Source organism: Scatophagus argus, chromosome 14 (genome assembly GCF_020382885.2).
Source record: "Scatophagus argus isolate fScaArg1 chromosome 14, fScaArg1.pri, whole genome shotgun sequence".
Taxonomy (NCBI): domain Eukaryota; kingdom Metazoa; phylum Chordata; class Actinopteri; family Scatophagidae; genus Scatophagus; species Scatophagus argus.
The window spans coordinates 8,096,490-8,120,235 of record NC_058506.1 but is presented as its reverse complement, the minus strand read 5'-3'; the positions used below and the strand labels follow the sequence as shown (position 1 = coordinate 8,120,235).

Here is a 23,746-nt window from a genome sequence, read left to right as displayed (position 1 = left end):
ACTCCCACCGTTCCTAAGTGCTGAATCTATCTTCCCCTTGCTGCCATTGTCATGACACCCCCAATAGACCCACTGGCTTGGAAGTTAGTTGCGGGCAAAGTTGTGGTGAGAGATTAACTTTGCAGGATTAGGTGGGTTAATTAATAGATGGCTGCTGCTCATTGTTTTGTGCTCACGCTGTAAGAAGCCACCCAAGAGAAGCGCTGCAGCATTAAATCAATTTCATGGCCCTTTTATTACTGAGGAGATAAAGCCAATATTTAGCTTTCAATTCTTCACAATTATTGGGCCCCTGCTTTGCCACTTGAGTGGCTGCGCTTGGCTGGGGACAAGGACACATCTGTTTATGAGCTGTGGAGGCCCGGGGGCCTTGGTGTCCGGACTCCGGGGAACTGTCCTCAGCTTTCTCTCCTCAAGCCTGTGGCACAGAAATTCAACCCTTTTCACAAGTACACACAGAAAGGAAGAGAGATTAGACCTCAACGAAGACGAGGACTGTCAAACATTTAACCATCTTTCCAAGTCATAGAACACTACATTTCCTCAACACAAATGTTAACAAAATTATTACTATTCAGCACAAGGATAGCTGCAAATAGAAATTTCCCAGTCTGCGGTTATTCTATGTAGGAACTCTCTATGGACCCTTCAAAACTTTACTTTATGTCATTATGGCACTGATATTAACTTCTTCTATCCATCTGACTCCACTGTTTACAAATACTTCCAACAAAAGTAACCTGCCAAACAGAATAATATGTCCAATTCACGGATTTGTCAGTTCTGTGCTGAGGAGGCACAATGTGTGTCTAAAGCTCTATTTTCATGACAGTGCATAGCACATACCGGCGCTTTATGCCTGTAAAGTGGCATTTTTCTTGGGTGCACACTCGTTCTTTTCAACCTGCACCTGTATTTTGTGAGTCTCTGTGAACTTGACTGTACTGAAGTAGGAGGAGAGACACAGTAGGGGCAATGTCATAGTGATCAAACAGCACAGTGCAATTTTTGTGTCAAGGTTTCCTGGGATTTTTGCTCGCACTGACTGCCTGAACAGACCAGGTCAAAAGCTTTGTTTTCTCCATTACAGAACAGTCAAAGCAGTTTGCTGAATATTGAACTGCTTTTAAAGTAGAGAAAAGAAGCCGATGAGCTCGGTCACATTAATTATAGCCCCCATCATAACCACCAATGACATATTCCTCCTGATGTCACCATGTTTTCAAGCAGTTGCAAAGCACAATTTTAACAACAAAATGAACAAATGCTGGTGGCCAAGTCATGAAATACTCATGTAGGACCCCACATTGCCTGCATTTGCACTCTGTGTCAGTTACCCCTCAGAACTTTTTTAAGTTACTTTATTAAACTTGTGTGCTTCATCTACTATAGATGTTCAATAAAGCCCAGTGACCCCTACAAATTGACCTATATCCTTTTCTTTATTATCTTTGCACACTGTGATCTTAACTTGTGTTAATAAACCCATAGATCTCCTTCACATTGCCTTTGATTTTTCTTCTTATGCACTATTTCTGATACGTTTTAGAAGATCGTTTTTGGCATACTGCCTTCCAAGCCACAGACTAACTTTCTGATCCTATTACTCAGAAAACGTCACCATGAAAAGTTGTTGCATTATGCATCAATAAGGTCCTATTTATGTCCTACCAGCCTGAGAACAGCTTGACTGATGTTAATGTGATCTGTACTGTTCTTTGGCCCAAAACTGCCAGCAGCAGCACCCCTCCAACCGCCCTCCACTGTCATTGACAAAGGAGCTCCATCAGTCACAGAGCACTCCACTCATTTCTGCTATAAGAGGACTGTCAACTGTCTAATGCACAGGAGGAGCCCTGGGACAGCTGAGATTCTATGGAGTCCCTATAGATAAAGTAGCCTATGTCCATATTTTAATATCTCTCTGAAACTGACTGAAAACTAATAGGGCCCAGCATGTACTAATACTACCAAATGAGTGGGAAAAAAAGCAAACACATTACCAGACATCCAGGCATTCCTGTTAAACTCAGTATTGGAATGCAGTGAACAATGGTTATCTTAGTGGCTAACAGAGTTTTCATGCTATGCTGGTTAACACAGTAGCTTGGGTTTGGAAAAGCCAAAGCCTTCCAGGCTGCAGCTCGTCAATACTGAGGGCAGACAGAAGGAGTGAGACAGATGAACAGCACAGAGCAGAGATGAGTGAGACAGATAAACAGAGGAGGAGAGCAGCCACATCGGCGGAAGAGGAAGACAAAGAGGAGAAAGGACAAAGAGAATGGGAAACTGATGGAGAAATAAGGCCAGGGTGTTAGTGTGTCTAATTCATTCTCATGAAGTTATGCATTTTAGACAAGAAAGGTACGTCAAGAAATGAATTAGAATCTACTCACTTAAAATATAATAGCACCTATAATAAAGTGCAATCCTTCTACGCCACTAAATCAATGAAAAGTGTTATGGTACTGTTACAAAAAACATTATGTTAAGCTGTAGAAAGTAATCTAAATATCAAGCATTAGATAGATAAATAAATACAAAATACATGCGCATTAAAACTAAGGCTAGTAAGTTATTTTACAAGCAATCAATAAATTAAATGCTGTGTCAAGTAAAAAATGTAATAAGCCCATGCAATCATTTCAATCAATGAAATGTTTACCTACTACATATATACCTGTCTACATGCATGCACTCTGTCCGTGCATGACATTAGTCTTCCACTAAGCTAGACGCACCATATTTTTTGTGAGATATTAGCAAGGACAAGAATGGCAGAAAAAAAAAACTGCAGTGATGAATCATATTTAAAGAAATTATTCAATTACTTCATTTTGTAAAGTAATTTGCAAAGCATCTCTTACAGCTGTCACAGTGATAATGTAACTGTGAAGCAAGGAATCGCTGTCTGTCTTTCTGTATGACACTAAGGACAAGCCAGCGGAAACAGGTCTGTTGACAAGTCATAGCAGAGGCAGTGAAGCACACTGCCGCCCTCTCACAGGAGGAGGGAATCGTTCTGTCAAAGACGGAAAACTGACTCCACTTCGCTTTTTGCTTCATCAATAACCTTTGATATGATATAGAGAAACACACAGAGACAAATAAACAAAACAAAAGGAGAAAAAAATATATCAAAGTTACAAAAGAGACAGCCACCTAGCAAAACATCTTTTCATCTCCAGACTGACAAGTGTCCCATTGTTGTCATCCTTCAGCGCTACTTTGTTGTTGCTGAAAGCATCTCTGGGTTGTTGTTATCAAAGGCATAAATCACAGAGCTGGAGAGAGCCAGGTGGCTTTCATATGAACTGCTGCACACATGCTCATGTCTCACCTCTCCTCTTATCAGCGAAGACCTACAGTACACACAGAGGTTTCCCCTCATGTAAAATACAGACCGGTGTCTGGGAATGAGCCAGAGAGAGAGAGAGAGAGAGAGAGGGAGAGAGAGAGAGAGGGAGAGAGAGAGAGAGAGAGAGAGAGAGAGAGAGAAAGCATTTACATGCACACCAATAATTCAATTATAACCAGACTAATGCAATACGCATATTATTGCAACTCTCATGTAAACACCTTAACCGGGTTATCTTACTCACATTAAGGTTCTAATCAGAGTAAGCATAACTTGATTAACAGAGCTGGGTTGCTTGTCAATCATTCAAATTAATCTTGCCATGTGTATGTCTGGTTTCTCCCAGCACTTGGATTCTGTGCACGCGCCACAAAGGTCACACAGCAAACAGGATGCTGAGCATGTTTGAAAAAGATTGGCTATAATAGAGATGGGGGCAAAAATTAATTATTAAAAAATAAAAATAAAAGTTATCAGTAATAAGGCAACTCAGGTGCTTACATGAAGATGTTTTAAATTCAACCACAGCAATATCACTTCTATTGCAGAGAGAGGGACAGTGCGTAGTGTGTATAAACAGACAGTGTAAGTGCTGCAGATGAACATTAATAAAAGATATGAATGCAAATCTGCAGTATTACACTTGTGCTACAAACTGTTATGATGGACTCCGTAATGCTTGGAAGGTAAAAATAAACAAATAAATAAATAACTAAATAAAAATCATAGCTGCTTTGGAAACTGCCAATGACTTCTGCTACAACGATGAAACATTTTTACAAACTGAAAATATCACTAAAACATGCCTCGTGCCGTCATGAAGCAGAAATACAGGAAAGAGTCCTCCGCAGATACATCTTCACTTCAATATGAAATCCCAGTATTATGAGATAATGTTGGAAATGTTGGACAAACATGTTAGACATTCCCTCGAGTCTTTATGTCATAATACTGCTGCAAGTGCTCTAAATACAGTACAGGGCAGACATATCGACTCTATAACACCAAGACCCCGAACCCCTATACAGTATGATAAGGATAGTCAATTTTCTGGTGCTCTCTGATATGATCGTACATGACTTCACCAGTGTAAGTGTGTGTGGGTCTGTGTTTACGTGTTTCTGTGTGTGTCCCCTTTCCTAAGCTGTGGCTCTTTCGTTTGCCAAAGGTAATGGTTTTTTCTATGTAATGAAAGCATTTGGCACACTGATCCTTTGCCATTAAGACTTTGTGGCTTCTTATTGGGGAGCTAAAAAGTCAATTGCAGAAGTGGAGTGAGCCCAGAGCCGAGTAAAGCCTGGCTTTATGGTAGTAATTGCGAGACGAATCTTACTCCTTTGAACAAAATGATGAGGCCAGGAAGGAGATATATTTGGTAAAAATTAAACTGTGTAACCTTTCAGAAGCACAAAACAAAACAAAAATCCATCATCCATCATGTTGCAGGAGGACTGTTCTGTGCCTTAATACCTGGGACTCACTTCGTCCATGAGCAGCACCTATGCATTGTAAAACATCTAGCTTTTCAGTTAGGTGCCCATGTTAATAGGTTAGAGCAGCCACATGGCCTATTTTTTCCACATCACACATGCGGTTCTCAGCAAAAACAGACAGTAAAAATTATTTGCTGATAGATGTAGCGACCCGATATTAGTTCTTCACTGCAGCCGCAATGTCTGTAACTGCAGAATGTGTCACAGTGATGAAAAAAATATAAAGCATCAGGTGGTATTTTTCACATCAATTCACATCAAAAGATACAAAAGACAGGGCTAGCAGTAGCACTGAGGTAACTGTCTATTCCGAGGCTCCTGCTAAGCAACTGCTAACTGAAATTAAACTGGTTCAAACTCCTACATCACCAAACCCTATATGCCCGCTGAGGAGAGGGTCTTGTAAAGCCAGCACACAGCAGATGGTTAATGCAGCGTGATTCGTGTGGAGAAATCCACACACAGGTCAGAGCTGAGGTGAGGCTAAGCTACAGATGAGTCTCACTGGAAATAGTATGGATTGAGTGATTTGTTCCAGGACACTTCAGCAGGGTGGATTCTTGCTGGTGAGGTGGCTTCTCTCAGAACCCTTCAACTGAAGAGCAGTCTCCATAATTACTATGTTGTCTGTCAAAACTGGCACAATATTACATGATGTATGGAAGTCTACAGTATATATGATTTAGCCCTAAATAAATCAATCATAAATTAGACAAAAATACATTTGTTAAAATTTCACTCAAAATACCCTCAACTTGAAAATAACTCCAGCCTCTGAAACTACAAACTCTGCACACACATTACACAGCTGTACACTGAATGTGAGTGACTGTGATGTTGTGATGTGGTGAACTGAGCTCAGGAAAAGCTCAGTGTCTTTTACTTAAGTTCTCAGTGACAAGAGTGCCGTTTCTTTGTAGCTGAAGTGCATGGGAGCATAGCATCAAAGAGGACAAACTAGGCTCTTTATTGAAGTGTAGCCGCACTTTCGACCTCTTCTTTGTGCTCCTTCCCATGCACTTCAGTAAAAAGGAAATGGCACCTATGCTGCAGAATTGATCTAAACACATTCTGCTTGCACACAAGCACACAAAAATGGAAGAACGGGGAGTGAAACAATAAAATGTGGGGCAAAATACATTTCAAAAAAGAGAGGAGAAATCTGCCAGAACAGATAAGGCAAAAACATTAAAATGCATTTGGTCTCTAGAAGCAGTCACACTGATTTGTGGATAGGACAGGGTCTTGGTTCACAACCCTAACATGCAAGGCAGTTCATGATGGTGACTTAAATAGAGAGAGACAGACAGACAGGGAGGACACAGATGTCTGACCTTGCAGTGGTGCTTATGTAATGGTCTGCTTCAGTGCATTTAACTGCAGTGCTCCTTTCCAACCTGGGATCAGCAAAGGCAACATGTCTCTGCAGTCCAATCTCCTCTGACATCAGTTCTGACACTCAGAGAGTATGAAAAGGTCCTGGGAGCTTCGAGTGAATCAGTTGTTATGGCCCTGCCTGTGTGGTCCCCAAAGAGCCAATCATACTAATTAAACTGGACTACTTAAGCCTCCTCTCATTAGTGTCCAAGTAAACAGCCCTAATTTTTTATGCATTTTAATGTCCATCTCCCAGTTCTGAGGGTGGCAGTGGAGGGGACAGATGAATGACGAAGGGGCGTAATTTCAGGTTTTCTCAAATGACAGTGAGTGAATTAAGTGTCATTCCACCATTCAAGTTAAATATATGTTTGTGGATTTACACTAATCAGTGCAAACTTGCTTTTGCAGGAATTACTTATTTAGAGTTAAAAAAAAAGATCTGATGTATTAATGCTAGTAATGATAATAAGAAAAAGCAGCTTTGCAGAATTTCATGAGCATGATTTCATAGCCATGCAAAACACTTGGAGACATTATATTTTAGTCAGCTCTATGCACTGCAGTTACACAACCTAACACTGCTCCAGATACCAGGGGCAAGTGGGGTAAAAATGTGGCATGACACAAAAATAGCACTGCAACATTGGCTTCCACTTGATTACTGGGGCTGTGAGTAATGTTCCTACATAGAGTAGAGGTATGCACAGGGCTGTGTGCTAAGCATATGACTACATGCATATGTATTTATATATGTATGCATGTGTACATGCTCTAGGGAAAGAGCGGATTGGAGCAACTGGAGGGCTATTAGCAGAGTCAGCAGGAGGCAGGGATAGGAGGACAGAGGGAAAGGAGGGGGCAGCTGTGTAAAGACCTAGCAAGTACCCAACTAGCTGGGCCTGGAGCTCTCGAACAGTGGGTGGCATCAAAACAACAGGCAGTAGGCACCGAGCTTGGTCTCACAGACGCACACATATTGTACTCCTCTGCCTCCTTCCATGTCTGTGCCGCTTTTCTGTTCTCCTGCTGGTCTCCAGCAGTGTCCAAAGGTGGCAGCCATGTATGAGGCAGGCCAGCTAAAGTTTCATTTCTAAACCAGCAGCTCAACAGCTGAGACATAATGAGCTTTAGCGTTGCCACTCTGCCTCTTACAGCAGCTCATCTTCCCCACCACAGGAACCTAGACTGTGGGTCTCCGTGGCAGACTGTTTGCCTGCTTCAGTGTGTGAGGATGTGTCTGCTGTCCTAGGGTGAGTTAAGACCCGGGCAAATGAGGTGAGCCATCTCTTCCACTTTCAGGAAATAGCCAGCCTTTCAGCGTTGCCTGTGTCAGACTGCAAAAGCCCTTTTTGCAGAGACAGGTGCTCACACACCCAAGGAGGCACATGTGCATGTACACGTGACCTGACTTGGGTGCATGTGAGCAGACAGACAAAATACGCTCACGTGCACCTCCAAAAACACATAGGTGAAGCGTTGCTACACCTGTTGAATCCATCCGGTGTCTCAACTACTCTGCTAGCCTACAGTGTTCATGCACATAAAACAGATTTGAGGGCTGACAATAGAGAGCACAGCTGATCTGAGAGCAGTCTAACTCTATGACTACACACACAGAGCTAGATAGGGCACGACATACAGTGCTGTCCACTGACGTCAGAGCAGCACACTCACTACTGTCACTGGGAACAGAGTCATGGCCTGGGCAGCTCAGTGAGTCTGCATGTGTGTGTGTGTGTGTGTGTGTGTGCGTGTGTGTGTGTGTGTGCGCATGTGTGTGTGTGCAGTCAGCATTACTGTGGAGACAGTGAGTCAGAGAGGCAGACAGGAAGGCAGAGAGAGGCCCCTGGTAAAGTCCCTCCACCTCCTTTTGCCTTCTTACATAGCCTTGAAGAGCCTTTGATTGTGTCAGTTTTATGCTTCTGTGTGTGTGTGTCCATGTCCAAGGGTGTGAGAGAAAGATGCGTTATGCGTGGCCATTCAAGTGTGTGAGGTCACAATGCTCCTCGTCAGGCTCTATTTTAAGGCCTGCGACTCATGGAGTGCCCCGGCCTCCACAGACCCATTGGGCTAATGATCAGCCTTGGCAATTAAAGCCAATCTGTGAGTCAGTGTGGCATCAGGAGGGCCATCTGCTTCCAGCCCTGTAGCACTCACTCTGGCCTGTGGGACCACTTGCTGGGGTCACAGCTCACCCAGCTTGTAGAGAGATGGTCACAGGATCTAAGGAACAATCTGCTGTGTAACTCTAGTTCAACAGAAACCTCTTTTACTCATAGCACTGCTGCATGTGCCACCGCGGCGTCTCATGAGTGCAGTAAAAACACAAACAGTGGGATCTGTCTTATGGAGGACAATGTTGCATGCACCCATGACACAGGTAAGCTCCTCATCAGCCTCAGGCCAGTGATTTTTTTCCACCTGTTCCAGCACTGTGGCCAAGAAGAGGGGAACTTATTGTACTGAAAGGGGAAATATAAGATGTGTTTGAATACTTGAGTGCTCGTCAGATGTGCTGATAATGACTGCACATGGTGTCCCAAACTACGTCATCATCTACATAGGAAGTAATGAACTATAGCCAGCAAAAAGACTTTCATTGGACAGAAAGTTTGAAAAGGCATCTTCCACACTTTAAATTAGAGGACGCTGACACGATGGTATCTCCTCTAACACAGTAGTGGAGCAATGCCAGTTTGCATATCTGCACCTGGAGTCAATGGTGCTGAAATGAAACTGGAGCAGAGTTCTTGGAAGTCAGACTCCAGCTGGATGTAAAACATCTTTAGTTCGTCTTTGATTCCAACACTGTGCAGAACTGAAGAGACTTTTATGAGCCTGAGGGCTATCACTATGAAGAGGAGCTACAGGAAGTGTTGAGTTAGCTTCAAGATGCTAAGACAGGAAAAGGCTCCTTCCTTATTTTGCCTTGCTGTCAGCAGAGTGTTGTCCTTAGCAACCGGACACATCACCACACAGCCAACATACCGCTTCGTCCTTGAAAACCAACCTACCTGAAGCTACCTCTGCTTCAGAAGTTCAAAGCTTTATGAAGTCCATGTCAACACCTTTCCATCTTCCAACAGCTGCTTAACCCTGGGAGGCTAACTGGAGTTTCAGGCCAATGCCCTGGTGTGACCTCTGGTGAATTTATCATATGCTTGGTTGGCTCTGCCCCAGTTTATAGGTGCATGCAACTCTCAGGAGCAGTCAACATCATAGCAATTGCACAGCAGCTTTCTTCTCCTATGTGCCACTTGCTGAGAGAGCAGCTGCTCCACGTACCTTTATATTCTTATCCTACAGGGAGAAGGGGTCAAGACGTCAGGAGCCTTCTTTTCCCTGTTACTTACAGTTGCACTTTCTATAGGCATAACCCCAACCTACACAGCAGCTGTCACTCTGCGTCCTGTATTTAAGTGGGTCAATCCATACTGTACGTGTCGACAGTTAAAAGTTTTTCTTTGACTTAATACTAGTGCAATGCCTGTTCAGAACAGGATGTTTGCTTGGTCTCAGGTATTGCTGCTTGCAGCTTTCTCGAGAACTGCTCACCCAAAATACATCACTACTATGACACCGACTATGTAGGTTTATCAACACACTAACATTAAAACTCAAATTGAGGCCTCATTAGGCATAACCAGTACCATGTGGAGTAAAGGGTTTACACGGCTCTGGGCATGTAGAGAAAGGGTGTAGTGTAGGGACGCACCTAAGGATTAGTCTAATTACAATCAATAAAACAATTATTTAGAAATTTAATAATTGTTTTATTGATTAGTTTATTAATCCTGTGGTTCTAAATTAGTTCAGAAATTACACCAAACCAAGTGAATTTACTCTCTGAGTCCATCTCTGTGTGCATCTCATTCACTAAGTTGAGTCGAGCCCTTAACCCCGCCCTTGCTGCTGTACAGAGTGCTGTTCACTTGGTTATTCAAATTTTATTAACGTGTCCAAATTGCACCAAGTGTGACACTGCAAGTCTGTGGGTCCCCAGCACAAGTAGAGTGGATGGATGGTTCTCGAGATATTTGGAGGACGTACAGAGAAGGCACATACAGACACACAGCTTTATAATTAAACGGATTAATCAATTCGCAAATTGACTTTAATCAGTTAAAAATATTTTAACAGCTTCATGTTTTCTCCTGATCAGTGTTTCTTTTTTTTTTACGTAGTTTGTCTGGGTTTCCTGACATCTGACACAGCCCTTGTTTATGGGACCCAAACATGTTGACTTGTTTACTTCCATGTGCCTTTGAATCATACATCAATATACAAACTGCATTTCAGCCAAACGTACGATATCATAAACGAGTAGGGGGTCAAGCAACTTGAACGAGGACAGCTCAAATGGACAGAAATGTGGACCGTTATGGCAGCCAAACTCGTCATCCTCTGTGCATGGGAAGCCGAACAGGCCGCCCTGCAGGTTTTCATATTCATTATCAAGAGAAGCTGTGGAATCCAAGACCGCCTACTGGATTGAGTCCTGTTTACATCCACACTGAAAGAAATCTACTTCGCACTGATTTAAGGCTGTTGAAATGTCAGTTTCTGTCACTTAGATAGGGCGGCATGTGTTGTTGTGTCCGGGGCATGGTCAGCTGGTGGAGTTGGAGCTGCAGAAAGATGGAGGCTACCGCAGTGCTATCCCACGCATCATATCTGCCGGGGAAACAGATCTGACACAGATGAAACGTGTGACAAGAAAACGATATGGCAACAAGACAAGAAAAACAGATGGAAAAACCAATCCACAAGCTACAACAAACTTACAATAAATACCACACACAACACTATTAAAATGTGCTGTGGGAATCAAGATGCAGAATTTTATTTATGTTTTTTTTTAGAAACACCCCGAATAGTTTATCTCTCTGTTAAGGTAACGGGTAACCCAAAATTACCCACCCCTTTGTCCTCATTGCACCCTTGCTACACTTACTGCTGCCCTATCCCCTCCTTAATCATCCTTTCCCTCCATTCTTTTACCACTTAAGAGGCTGACTCACTGGACTTGAATTGCTGTTTGTCTGTCATGACATCTGGAGTAGCTACATGACTGAGTGTTATGTCTTTCTCTCACTCACTCTGCGTCGCTCCCCTGATGGGACCCCACTAACATCTTCATCCCTGGTTTTTCAGTGTAGCATAATGACCTCCTAGTAGCAGCCCTAATGGAGCCATAATGGTCATTTATGCCAGGGGAGGCACTAAGGGCACAGCAGTGGAGGCAAAGAGTCGCACAGGAAGACGGGAGAGCGGAAAGAAGCTTCAGGTTAAGTCCCTCCACCTCTTCGCTTCGTATGCAGCTCCTGAATCTCACTCTGTGTACGAATACAGCTTGTCTCTCTGTGTGTGGGTTTAGCTGATAAAAGACTGGTTAACAACAGACAGTACAATACGAATGTATGAGGTGTGTATCCCTGCTTTTGATGTTAAGTTCTACATCTTTTTCACATGCATAATGCACACACGCACACATTTCATTTGATTCAGTTACATTTTGGCTCATACAGAAAAGCTTCACATTTATGCACACAATGAAGCACACAACCATTCTTCAACCCTTTTCATGTTTCTTCTTCTATATTTGCTGCCACCACTGGCTGAAACAATACTCTACATAAACTACAGTGCATAAGCTTAATCTGCACTTATTGCTAAAAACTCTTTCCCATCTAGCCATTTGCATTTTAATATGCACGGTAAAAGCAAGGACCTGTCACTATCTACAGTCTTAGCCTGGAGTAATCTTAATGATAAATAAATAAAAGACAACAGTTCGATGTACTGTAAGGCTGTGATCAAATAAGATACTTCTTCGAATATGGCTTTCGACGCCTTAAAGCGCCTCCAAACTAGACACATCATGCTTTAAATGTGGCACATCTTGCAATGTTCCCCTGGGCGCCACAAGTTGAATAATACAATAGCACATTTATCAGCTAGCTAATGCTAATTAGACTGTTGCATAGAAACGAGAATAATGTACAGCAATGTTCCTGGTGCCTTGTCAGCGCCTGCTTCCTCTGCTTCTAGTACGACTCATGGCTGCTTTTTGGGTTTAAGAAGGGAAAAAACTAGCATCCCATCTAAGCCATTAGCTCTAAAAACATAAAGAAGAAATACAATTATCCCACTGTGGGTGTGATCTCATCATGTAACAATAACGCATCAGATAGATTGGACAAAAAACAAAACAAACAAACAAACAAAACAAACAAAAAAACCCCTGCATGAATTCATGGAGAGCGTGAAATGAGTGTAGCTTCTCTCAATTTGGCTGGAATTGTGCCTCAGCAGTGCTTTAATCCACCTGGAATTTAAGAGGTAAATTTACAAGTTGCAGGAACAGAAAACAGGACAGACACATTTTCTTAGTTCTGTTACCACAGCATGAGAATCCTAATTTCAACAAAACTTTTCCTCTTTTGGAGCTATCTGAAAATCAGCACTGTCCACACACTTTATAACTGCAGTATCTAGGGAACGGTGGGCTCTTTAATGTCTGACAGACCCAAAAAAGAGGTTTTTGTTTCTTGTCTTAATTCAAAGATACTTTCAATTTTAGTTTGCCCTTTGCAGCTTGAGAAATGTTTGCTCTCAAGCCTGATAAGTCAGGTTCTCTAATGCTGATGTGTGCTGTATTTTCATACTTTGATTTTTGCCCCAGCTGCCATCAAAGTTGAGCTGTGCACGACGTTTACAGTGAATGTTACTTTCAACGTTTCTTTGGGCTAACGCAGACGTTTCCCAGAAGCAGTCGCAATTCTGTCAGCATACATGTTTATTTATTTATTTTTTTTACATGCCTTTCTGAAATGAATATCATATTATTCGCTATTTCATTTGTGGTTAGAAGGATTTAGGAGGAACGTCTGTTTATGCGTTTGATTGAAGAATGAATCTGTCAGTTTAAATTGGATAAACGTCACATTAACAACAAGCCCTCGCTGAGACGCATAATGATCCTACAGCTGTGCGTTCATAGGCAGCTGTGTGTGGGTTCAAAAGCCGAAAATAAACTGCAGCTACATGATGACTGACATGTCGACTACCCACCTTGGCTCAGTCTAAGTGATACTGATACCTACATTCCTTGATATGTACCATCCTGACATCGCTGTAAAGCTATCTGACAGTGTTATACAGGATACCTGCCAATTGTGTCACCTCAAAAGAACAACATATTTATTACTGCATCCAGCTGATGATAGTAACAGCTGTTAAAGAGCTGGCTGGTCCAAACTGCAAGCCAAGATGTTTTCTCAGTTAACTCTAGTGGTATCTACTCCCCAGCTCAACATATTGAAACGTGTGAAGGAAGGGAGTGAAGCTCCTCAAAATTTCTTTAAAACTCTTCACATTGAAGTCTGTGGATTATCAGCAATGGGGATGCTAATTTCCAAAGACGTGTTTTTTTTTTTTCATGGAACTTTTCAATGTTGTTAGCGTAATACAAAATTCAAATGACAGCCACTGCACTGGTGTGGGAGCACAAAACTCAGAGAACAATATTTCAAAACCTCGGCAAATAAAACCAAAGAGAGATGCAAGGCTTAACACCGGAAGATGCGCAGTGAGTGGAAGAATATGCTCAACAGTAATTTGGGCAAATCTACCCTTTAAATAGCTTGCTAGTGCAAGATGGGTTTTGCATGTTCCATGTTTTCAGTACGTTAACTTCAATTATGGAAATATGACAATCAGACTGATTAACACCACTCTCAGAAACAGGGGTTATCACAGTCCCAAACATCAAATTTGTTTCCTTTCTGTCTTTTTTTTAACATAGAAAAAAAACAAATAGACAAATATGATGCTCAATTCAAAGTGAGGTTACTTCAGGGACTGAAAACGCACACACATTCGGCTACAACTGATTATTTTTCTCTGGAAATCACATGATGACACGCTGGACTGGAATGATTTGTAGGTAAAGGCAGTTACAATCTCAGCACAAGTCCAGGGGTCTCCAGCTTAAACAGTGGGGATGTTTACATCCACACAGGAAACAGCAACATGTCAACACTCACATGTCAAACTGCATGCATACATTTCACTCCTCTCTGCTTTCATTTGACACTGAAAACACCACTGCTTGCCATCAACATTTTGTATGTGCAGTAGAACATTTTTTTTTTTGTCACAATGTGATGAGGAAGAGATGACTGTCACACAACCTTCTGTGTCATTGTGCCTCTCAGGCAAGACTAACCCTACTAACAAGCAAGTCTAAAGCGGAGGAAAATCTGTGACTTAAACATAGTGAACAATCAAGTAATTGCATCCAGTACTGAAAATAAAGAGTTGTTGTTCTGGGGATGGTGCTAATCATTCCTAACACCTTCTTACCATTTGTAATTCTGAGTCAATGGTAAACACTGCCGTCCTCTTGATTGAGTCCAAGTTTAGTTCAAGCATTATGCTGAAAAGATGCTTCCACAAAGTAAACAGTGTGTGATTACTGCAGTGCATAAAACAGAGCTTGGAATTTTCAAACTGAGCAAAAATCAGAGTAGGCGTCTTTATCAAACACTTCAGCACTCTGTTGTCAGTATGAATGCACTCTGTAATGGCTCAACAAGGGATAAACATGCTAAAAATATGTGCAAAGATCAGCTCGATGCACTTGTCTGCCCAACAAGTGCAACAGAAAATGTGTCGAGTTGATATCTCAAGAGGAATGTAAATTAATCCTTAAACAGCCTTATGGTTTCAAACTTGCAGCTGAAATTCCAATACTCAAATTTTCCATGAAACAGTATTTATAATGCAAAACACAAACGCTGTTCTGCATTGAAATGTACCCTAAGGCCTTTTCTTTATTACAAAAAAGAAAAAAAAAAGGCTTTATTTTTAATCCATGATTCCGTGTTTCTTATTGAATTGAATTCTGTGCAGGTTAGTACCATTTTCTACCAGTTGGCATTTTTTGACATTGTGAAATCTGCATGAATACAGTCTTATTATTACATCAGCAACTGAATTACTGCTCCCTGCAGTTAGCAGATGTCTCACGCATTGCCACCTTCATGGCTGTGGCATGTACTGTATGTGTGTTTTATTTTCCAAAAATCACAGCATGAAGTGCATGAAATTACTTTTTACAGTACTCAGCTAATATATATGACTACTGCTAGCTGTGTCAGAGGAACATCTGTTAATGGTGGTTACTGTTCTCCTCTAGGCCAAAAATAATTTCACAGTAACCATTAGATTAAACACAACTAAAGACGACTGTCTGAGTTGGTCCTCTGGGGAAATGCTCAGATACATGATCGCTTACATGGGCACGTTTTCGACAGATAGGGGATGATGTGATTTACTTAATATGTGAAGGTCTCTAAATGCATTAAATAGTAATGATATCAATGCTATGATGGAATAATTCTGTAAGCAAGTCACGGAATACAAATACAGACACACAGAAACATGCTCTATGTGATCAATATCAAACGCGCTTTGTGATCAATGTAGGAATTAATTGGGAGTGTCACAAAGACCAGAGTGCCGTGTTGTCAGATACTGTTTAATAGCTGCTGAGCTGAAGACTGACAGTCTAACTGGCTGCACTGAATACGGTCTTTTTTATTAAAACTCAGGTTGTGTATATTTCACTTCTCTTTCAGGTTGTGTTTTCGACGCTTGAACTCTGTTTCAGGTGCAGGGATGTCAGCTGTGGTTTCTCTTTTTCTGTGTATGTCTTATTGGGTTTTCGTACTTAATTCAGTGTTTCATCACTGATCAATGTTTTATCACTGTTTTATCTTGACAACTGGACAATTGCCTAACCACTTTTTTCCTGTTAACAGTGGACCCCTGAGGTTTACTGGGTGTAAAAAAGCCTTGAAATGCTGCCCACAATTTACGCCTCTTGGATTCAGCCTGCTCGGCCCCAGCTCCGTTTATTTATAGGAGTGTTACAGCGAGGTTGTGTACAGTGGGAGAAAAGCTTTTGATCTTAAATTGAGGATGCTTTCCACATCTTAGTAAGGAAGGACACTAGTCAATATTTGGCCTGAGGTTATTTAATTTGGACAAAGAGTTTGATTCATACATTAAAAATTCCAATTACCCTGTCAAGAGTTGAGCAAGCCCAGAGGAGGCTGTTTTAATCATACAGCTTTATCAAACTCTTTAAATTGAGTTTAACATGGACAGGATCATACATTCTGCCGTGGGGAAGGTGATATCCCTTAATTTGTCCTAAACAGTAAACATTTTAAAAATCCATGTTTAACTAGACTTACTTACACAGAAAAAATAGTGATAGCTCCTTTGCTCTGCTTTGTCTCTTCTCTCTCTTTTTGGAAGGGAATAAAAGCCTCCTTAAAAGTTCATAAACTTTTAAGAGCATGAGGAGTGGATAAATACTCATTTTTTGCAATTCTAAATGTCTTCTCAGAAGTGTTCTAAGCACAAAAACTCTGGACACTGCTCATCTTCTCTTCATATCAACCAACGATTGAAAGAAAAGGTCATTATACTTCTAAATTATGCCCTTTTTCCCAACAAACAGATAAAAATTGTTTAATTCCAACAGTTATATGCTTCACCCACATTAATGATTAGATGCCATTCCCTTTCTTCTGTCAAATATGTTGTGGTCAAGTATAAATCTAGAATATGTCTGATCTGCAGGTGGTCACAGCTGGACCTCCTGTCTTACCATTCCTGAATCTATTTCGCAAAGATATTACAGAGATCTGAGGTGCTGTCAGATATTTCCCATTCCTTCTTATCAGTGGAAGGAATGATGTCTGGCATGGCAAACAAAGTATGTATAAAGTCCCTAAATAAAGCATGAAATTGACGGGATGCCTGTCTAAGTGAGGCACCACAGAGTCTCTGGCTCCCTTGCCGCAGACAGGTACAGCTGCTCACCTCCAGACTGCACGCCTCCCATTTGGACTCCCATTAAAGTGCCCGGCGCTCTGAGTCAACACTTTTAATGCAGAAAATGACTTCATTCATTTTCCATTATGAGAACCAAGTTTTAAAATCTGCCTACACAAAGAGCTGCTTATTTTTCTGCTTCTCCACAGAAGAATTTGCATACATTGGGCCACGGAAGACGTAGAACTTCTCCCATTTTACACATTTGGTCATGGTAGTGTTCAAGTAAGGGATAAAAAAGAAGTAAGCAATTTACTTCACTATACGTCAGCTTTCAAAATCTACTTCAGAAACCCAGACACGTAACATACTTGTAACCCCGCAGATTATTTGGTGACTGACTTGTATGCTGATGAGCCTTTGTGTATGTGCATGTATGTCGGTATGCGCCACAGAGTGCATAACAGAAATCAGCTGCAACACTGATATTTGGACAAAGACTTTAACTCACCAGGGAACTGGTAGCTGTAGCTGGGTGCGAATCCAGTGTATCCGCGGCCATATGTTGCCACAATATTAGGGTAACCTAGGAGAGAGATTAAAAGGACATGAGAAGCACAAACACACACAGACAAACACTGAGATGTGGCTACTCATACATCCACTTTAAGAGGGAAATTAATCTCAAAAGGCTGGATTTAAAACTCCTGGGGATCCTGGTATTCTCCTTAATTAATACCACAAAAAAACATACACTATAAAAATGCACATTATGTGTGACACTGAAATAATTAGAATAAGTATTACATTTGGAACAAAACTTCACATATACAAAGTGTTGTGCGTCTTCAGTTATGATGAATACTTTGTTTGAAAAAAACTGCAATAAACAAGAAGTTATTTACCTTTAAGCGTCAAGGCCAATAAAGAGGTGGCATGTATTTATAGCTCATGATGCTGATGGTGAATTGTAAACTGAAAAACATTTGCTGTGTGTGCAGTCTGACGACAAGCACCACCCTCAATCAATGGTCAACTGTCGCAATTACATTAACCTCCAATCTCGATCACGCCACTCTTGCTGATTGAAATGTTTTTGTGACCTACAAGAATAATGACCATAATTATAAAAATAGGACCCAGAATGTAAAAGAATTTCTCTCTCAACGGAGGCAGGCCTGCTGATTTAAAATGTGAGTGTTACATAGCTGCGGATATTTTACACAATCTTTCTTTAAAGTCAGCAAGTTGGCCTGCTTCCTGCTACCCTGTTTCATTGTTTTTCAACACATTTAACATATACAGCTCAGAGCTCAGAGCATTTTCCTAAACTGAATCCTCCAATTAGGTTTGGGTATCAAGAACGGGTACGTTTTGGTGGCTAAAGAGTTGGAACCATAAGCACTAATAAGCTCCTGAACAAAATAGCACTCCCCTTGTTTTTTAACTGCCTGATTCATTTTCATTTTTTATTCAACCATAGGTTCTTTGGCGTTTTTATAGCTTGGCGTAATGACACTTTATAGCAGGGGCCTTGAAATGATGCTGACATGTTTATGAGCTGCCCATCTTTAGTATCACAGAAAGCTTCTTGTCTTAACAGGGCTGGGTGCAGTTTGTTGAAAAAAATGTGAGTAAGGAAGTAATAAGCAGTCGTCATGGCTTTTATTTGTGTGTGTTGCTGTGTTGCTTTACTGGTGGAAACAAAGATTAACCAGTAATTTTAAGGTGCCTTTTAATCTGTAGTAGTTAGCTTAAGAATTAGCAGGGCGAATTTCTTGTATGTGAGGTGCTGTATACGCACAGTTTATGACCAGTTACACCATCATTTTAATAGCATAGTCTACACACAGTGGAAGAACATACATCTGTGATAAAGCAGGACTAAAAACCCTGGGTTTGGTTAGTCAGGGCTACTTCTAATTCTATTAGGGTAAAATCTAACCACAGCTACTGCATTATAAAACTTGCCAAATATGGCAAATGTCAGTACAAACTGTCATCTGTAAACCAAAGTCAAAGTCTGTGGGAGGGTACAGATTGGTTCAGAAGCTCTATGGTCCCTGGGTGAGTTGCAATGAGGCCCAAAGAGGACTTAGTGTCATTAGAAAAATTTAAGAGCAGCAGATGTATTGTTCATCTGCTGTCATGATTCTTATTACACAGACCACAGACCCACCAGTTAATGAGCAGGACAGTTTTCAGACAGAAGCAGCTGTGGGCAACATATTGAGAAGTGGGGTGTGAAAGAGGGCAGGCAGCAAGGAAGTGGAATACAGACAAAACAAGATGGTTTGAGCTGAGTGGGTGGTCGAGCAAGTGAGCCTGTAAAAATTTGAGCACCATCAAAGGTAATATAAACATAATTAACCCTCTAATTATGGTATATGTCTCAGTCTTTATCTGTTTCCCTCGAGCTATTATCACCTTCAACCATAAGTCTGGACTAAATTACCTAATAAGAGGAAGTCCTTTAGGCCAGGAATGAATCACTGCAGCTAACCTTGATAACTCACTTCTCTGCGTGTAAGCTACACCTCAGAAACTGACCTCGGAAACCTCTATCAGGCTTTTGTGTCCTCGGTTCTCGTTAGATATGTACCGGCCTGATAAACTGGCTGCAGTCACGTTACCACCAGAATGTCTAGATTGTAAGTTTTGCACTACAAATTACTGTACTGACACTGCAGACTAAAGATATTACAGTAAATATAACTAGATGAGGTATCTCTAAACACGAACTACTAGTATCATCTGTATTACATACATTGTATGGACGTGCAGTTCTGCCAAAGTGAAGAGGTATAAATGCACAATTTGTATGTGCATGCATACTTATGTGAGTATGTGCGTGAGTGTATGTAGGCTACGTGTGTGCGTGTGTGTGTGTGTAAATGTGTGAGCATGTGTGTGGATGCTCTGTTCTGTATGCCTCAGAGCCTGTGCCAGCTGGAATCAGAAAGGTTGACCTTGGTCATAAATATCTAATCAGTGTTTGCTGTCCATGAAAAAGTTCAATTTATTCCTGACCCAATGGGAAAATGCCTCTCCCAGACCCTTTCCCCTTCACTCACAGACAAAAAGAAATGCAACTCAGAGAGGCGGTGAGGGGGACCTTAACCTGGTGTGGATAAAGTAGGATGGAGGCTACGGCAAAAAAAAAAAAAAAGAAGAAAAGAAAGAAAAATCCTCATCAACTGCTGATGAGAAGTCATCACCAGGAAGCTACAGATGGATAGCTTTCACAAAACCCCTCATTGTTTGTTTGGTCTGAAAAGAACTGCGATATGATACAATGAAAAGCTATCATGAACCGCAAAATATTGGATATTATGTGTTTGATACTGTCTTACTGTCAAACAGAATAAATGCCAAACTGAAATTGCTGGCTTAGATACCGTAGCTCCTCATACTCCCTTATTTCAACATTTTCTGAAATGGCAAAACCATTTTCCTAGTCTGATGTACTGCATTACAATGGGTTTCACATTACCAAATGAAGAATTTGCCGCCAGATGTGTGCACTGAGTGTCTATGGAGAGAGCTATACGGAGGCATATGAAAGTGTCAGGAAAGTGGATTAAGATACATGCTAAGTTAATCTACTATCTTGTAAAATTCTTAGTATGTGCATATCTACAAGTACTGCAAGAGAGTGGGAGGAAAGAAGAAAGAGAGGAGAAAGGAAGAGAGGGCCCACTGTCTAACATTTCACTAAATGAAGCCTGCCTTTGTGTCTGGCCTGGTGGCAGCCTCTTAGTGCTCTTATTTGCCTTATTAATATGCATGCTAATGTACCTATTTTATGGCTCAACAGTTCTGATTCACTTTAAAATCAATTATCCATCTGGTACACCCATACCTCGCACAGGCTCAAATGTGTATTAATTTCAGCAAACATACATCGGGCACAACACAATAAAGATAAATGCCTCGATTAGAGGCAGTAAACAAAGGAGCTAGGGATGGCTTTAATGAGATTTGGCACAAAAGGAGCTTACACTTTCTTAAATAATGAGCCTTGGGTCCCTTTTTCCAAATGCAAATTATATAAAGGAATGTTTCGCTGTCCTTGTTCCAATTTCATTTAGATAAGAATGTCTCCAAACAAGTTGGCTGTTAATATTCTCACATGAGCACATCACTGCCTTTCTGCTTGCCATCTCCAGGGGAGGCGAAGAGTGCTGTCCTCTTCACAGGCACATTAGTCTGTAATAAGTTCTGAAAAGTTCACTGTGCTTGTTAAATACTTCTCACAGATGAGATGCAACTGAACGACTTAGATTGAGCTGACAGAAGCACTTGGCCAGTCTCATCATCACCACAAACAACTGTATAATCAGTCTTGTGGCAGAAAGGCATAACAGTGAAATAACTCTGACAGCTCACGCACCGTTGTATAGATAGACGGACAGATGAATAGACTGATAGATACTCTACATAATTAGTTTACTGTGCTTTAATGTTTATTAGTTCCACATCTCAGTTGGTTAAATTCCTGCCCACATTGTCAAAGAAAATACAAAACAAGGCAGAGCTAAACATGACTTGCTATCGACTTTCAAAGCATTACGTTACCTGGTGCAGATAAAAATGCATGACTGTCGCTCTGTCTGCACCTGCTACTACAGGGAGGAGGAGGAGGAGGGGCTACTCGCATGGCAAAACGAGTCTCTTACAATCAGCTGCATGTCCCTTTTGCTTTTGAAGTAAAAAATAAATCTTTTATGTGAGGGCAAATCCATTTGGTTGGGTCACACATACAAATTATATGCATAGGAAATGTGAACGACAGACAGAGAGAGAGAGAGAGAGAGAGACAGACAGAGAGAGAGGGGGAGACAGAGGGTGAGTAAGGAGGCAGGAAGGGAGCGCATGCAATAGTGTTAAATAAAAAGGGCCACAGGCATGGGCTGGATGGTAATGAAGAGGGGTGGGCCAGCAGCTGAGGTCCCTGTAGATGAGATCTCTCCCTGACATGTGTGTCCCCTTCATTACCCATTAAGGGGGGGCACAGTGATGAATCCTTAATATGACATTACACCAATTTTCCTCTTCATTTAGCCTGATAATGTGCTGGTCTGCTCCTATATGCCCAGGGGCTGCCTGTACCAGACTCAACCAGAAATAGACCATAGTGGCCAACAGTGGCACACCTTGAAGCAGCCTAATTAGGGGCAGCGCCCACCTAATGGGGCTATCTAGACCAGAGTTTGCATAAGTTGATTTTTTTGTAAAGGCAGAATTTGATGTCAGCATGGCGCACATATCCATCCAAAAAATAAAGCTATATTTTATGTTTTTATTTGCAACCTGGTAAAAACAATGTGTCACTTTAAAAATGAATTTTATACCTTGAGTGACCTTTCAAGCTCAAATACTATGTACAGGATTTACATAGATCACTTGCTTGGGTATTTGAACATGTGGGTGTGTGCGTGTGTGTTACAGTGCGAGTGGATGTACGTGTGACTCACTCAGCATGCCCATCCCCAACATGAAGGCATCCATGGTGTAGGGCAGACCCCTGGCTCGCCCTCGTGTACCTGGTGGGAACATCACCTCCTTGGGCTGGGCCTTCTTACATTCTACCTATGTAGACAGACAAACACACACATATGCAATACATACACACACACACACACACACACACACACAAACACACACAGAGACAAGCCATTAGACTGTGTAGGGTACACAACCAGACAGATCTGACAGGGCTGTCTCCGCTCTTTAAGGTGGTTTTCTATTTGACTTGCACAGCGCTAGATGTTTTCCATAGAGAAAAACAAGACTGACTCAATCTGAGCACCTCACATTTTAGAGGAAAGTCTCTAAGGAAAACTTACAATCATGCTCCTCCTGCATTAAAGCAAAGGTTGTTGCTCCAGTGAGCATGTGCCCAATGCCTCAGGGAAATACAAGCTTAATTCTTTCCAAGAGTTTCTGAGACATCAAGGTAGGAGAAGCTCTGTTCTGCAATGCCATTACCACAGTCCCGCTGCGTGGCAGTATGTCGAGCTTCTTTGTGAAAAGCAGCTCTTTGCTTTTTCCAAACACTGAATAATCTCAAAAGCAATAAGCTCTCTAGACAAAATTTCTACTCGCTCACTGCTGTCTGTTCCATTTAACTAGAGGTCTTGCCAGGGCAGTGTGTTTAAAATCTAATGCTGGGTGTTTTAGAAGTGACTCTGGTTGTTTTTTGTACCTGTGGTTCTACTTGTGCATTGTGTGTTTGTGTATGTCTGCTGGGCTGAAGTCCCTGGTGCCACAAAGTCAAATCCCACCTGCAGCACTCATCTCTCTCCTGCATTTCTCTCTCTCACTCCGCTTCTCACACATACAGGTTTGTTCATTTTCCATCTTGCAAAACTGACATCTCCTCCTCCTACATAACACATATCAAATGAGGGATGTGACAGGGGCCGATGAGGAGAAGGAGGAAGATGAGAGCCCTATTTACCACGTATCTATTCTATCTTGCCGAATTATAGAGAAGCGCGATCTGCTGACAAGGGTGGCATGGTCTTGTGTCTGTTGGTTGTTCTTTGGTAGGCTGACTCTGTTCACCATGCTGCACAATCTATTTGCTCCGCTGCCTGCTTGGCATCAGCCTGTCCATCTGTTTGTCTGTTTGCCTCCTGGCTCTCGCCTGCTTCTCCCT

The 23,746-nt window shown here is 41.6% G+C and overlaps 1 protein-coding gene across 10 annotated transcripts in view; it reads right to left on the bottom strand.

Moving 5' to 3' along the window:
* Positions 1–23,746, bottom strand: part of LOC124070381 (RNA-binding protein Musashi homolog 2) — a 230,565-nt gene that overhangs the window by 28,439 nt on the left and 178,380 nt on the right. For 8 of the 10 annotated variants that reach the window (XM_046410253.1, XM_046410252.1, XM_046410251.1 and 5 more), the window contains exons 9-10: positions 22,560–22,674; positions 17,594–17,668 (exon numbers count right to left, since the gene is read on the bottom strand). In XM_046410253.1, the coding sequence (XP_046266209.1) occupies positions 17,594–17,668; positions 22,560–22,674 (190 nt within the window). Of the gene's footprint in view, positions 1–10,323; positions 10,923–17,593; positions 17,669–22,559; positions 22,675–23,746 lie in introns of those variants that run through there. The other 2 variants (XM_046410259.1, XM_046410260.1) reach the window with 2 other exon arrangements.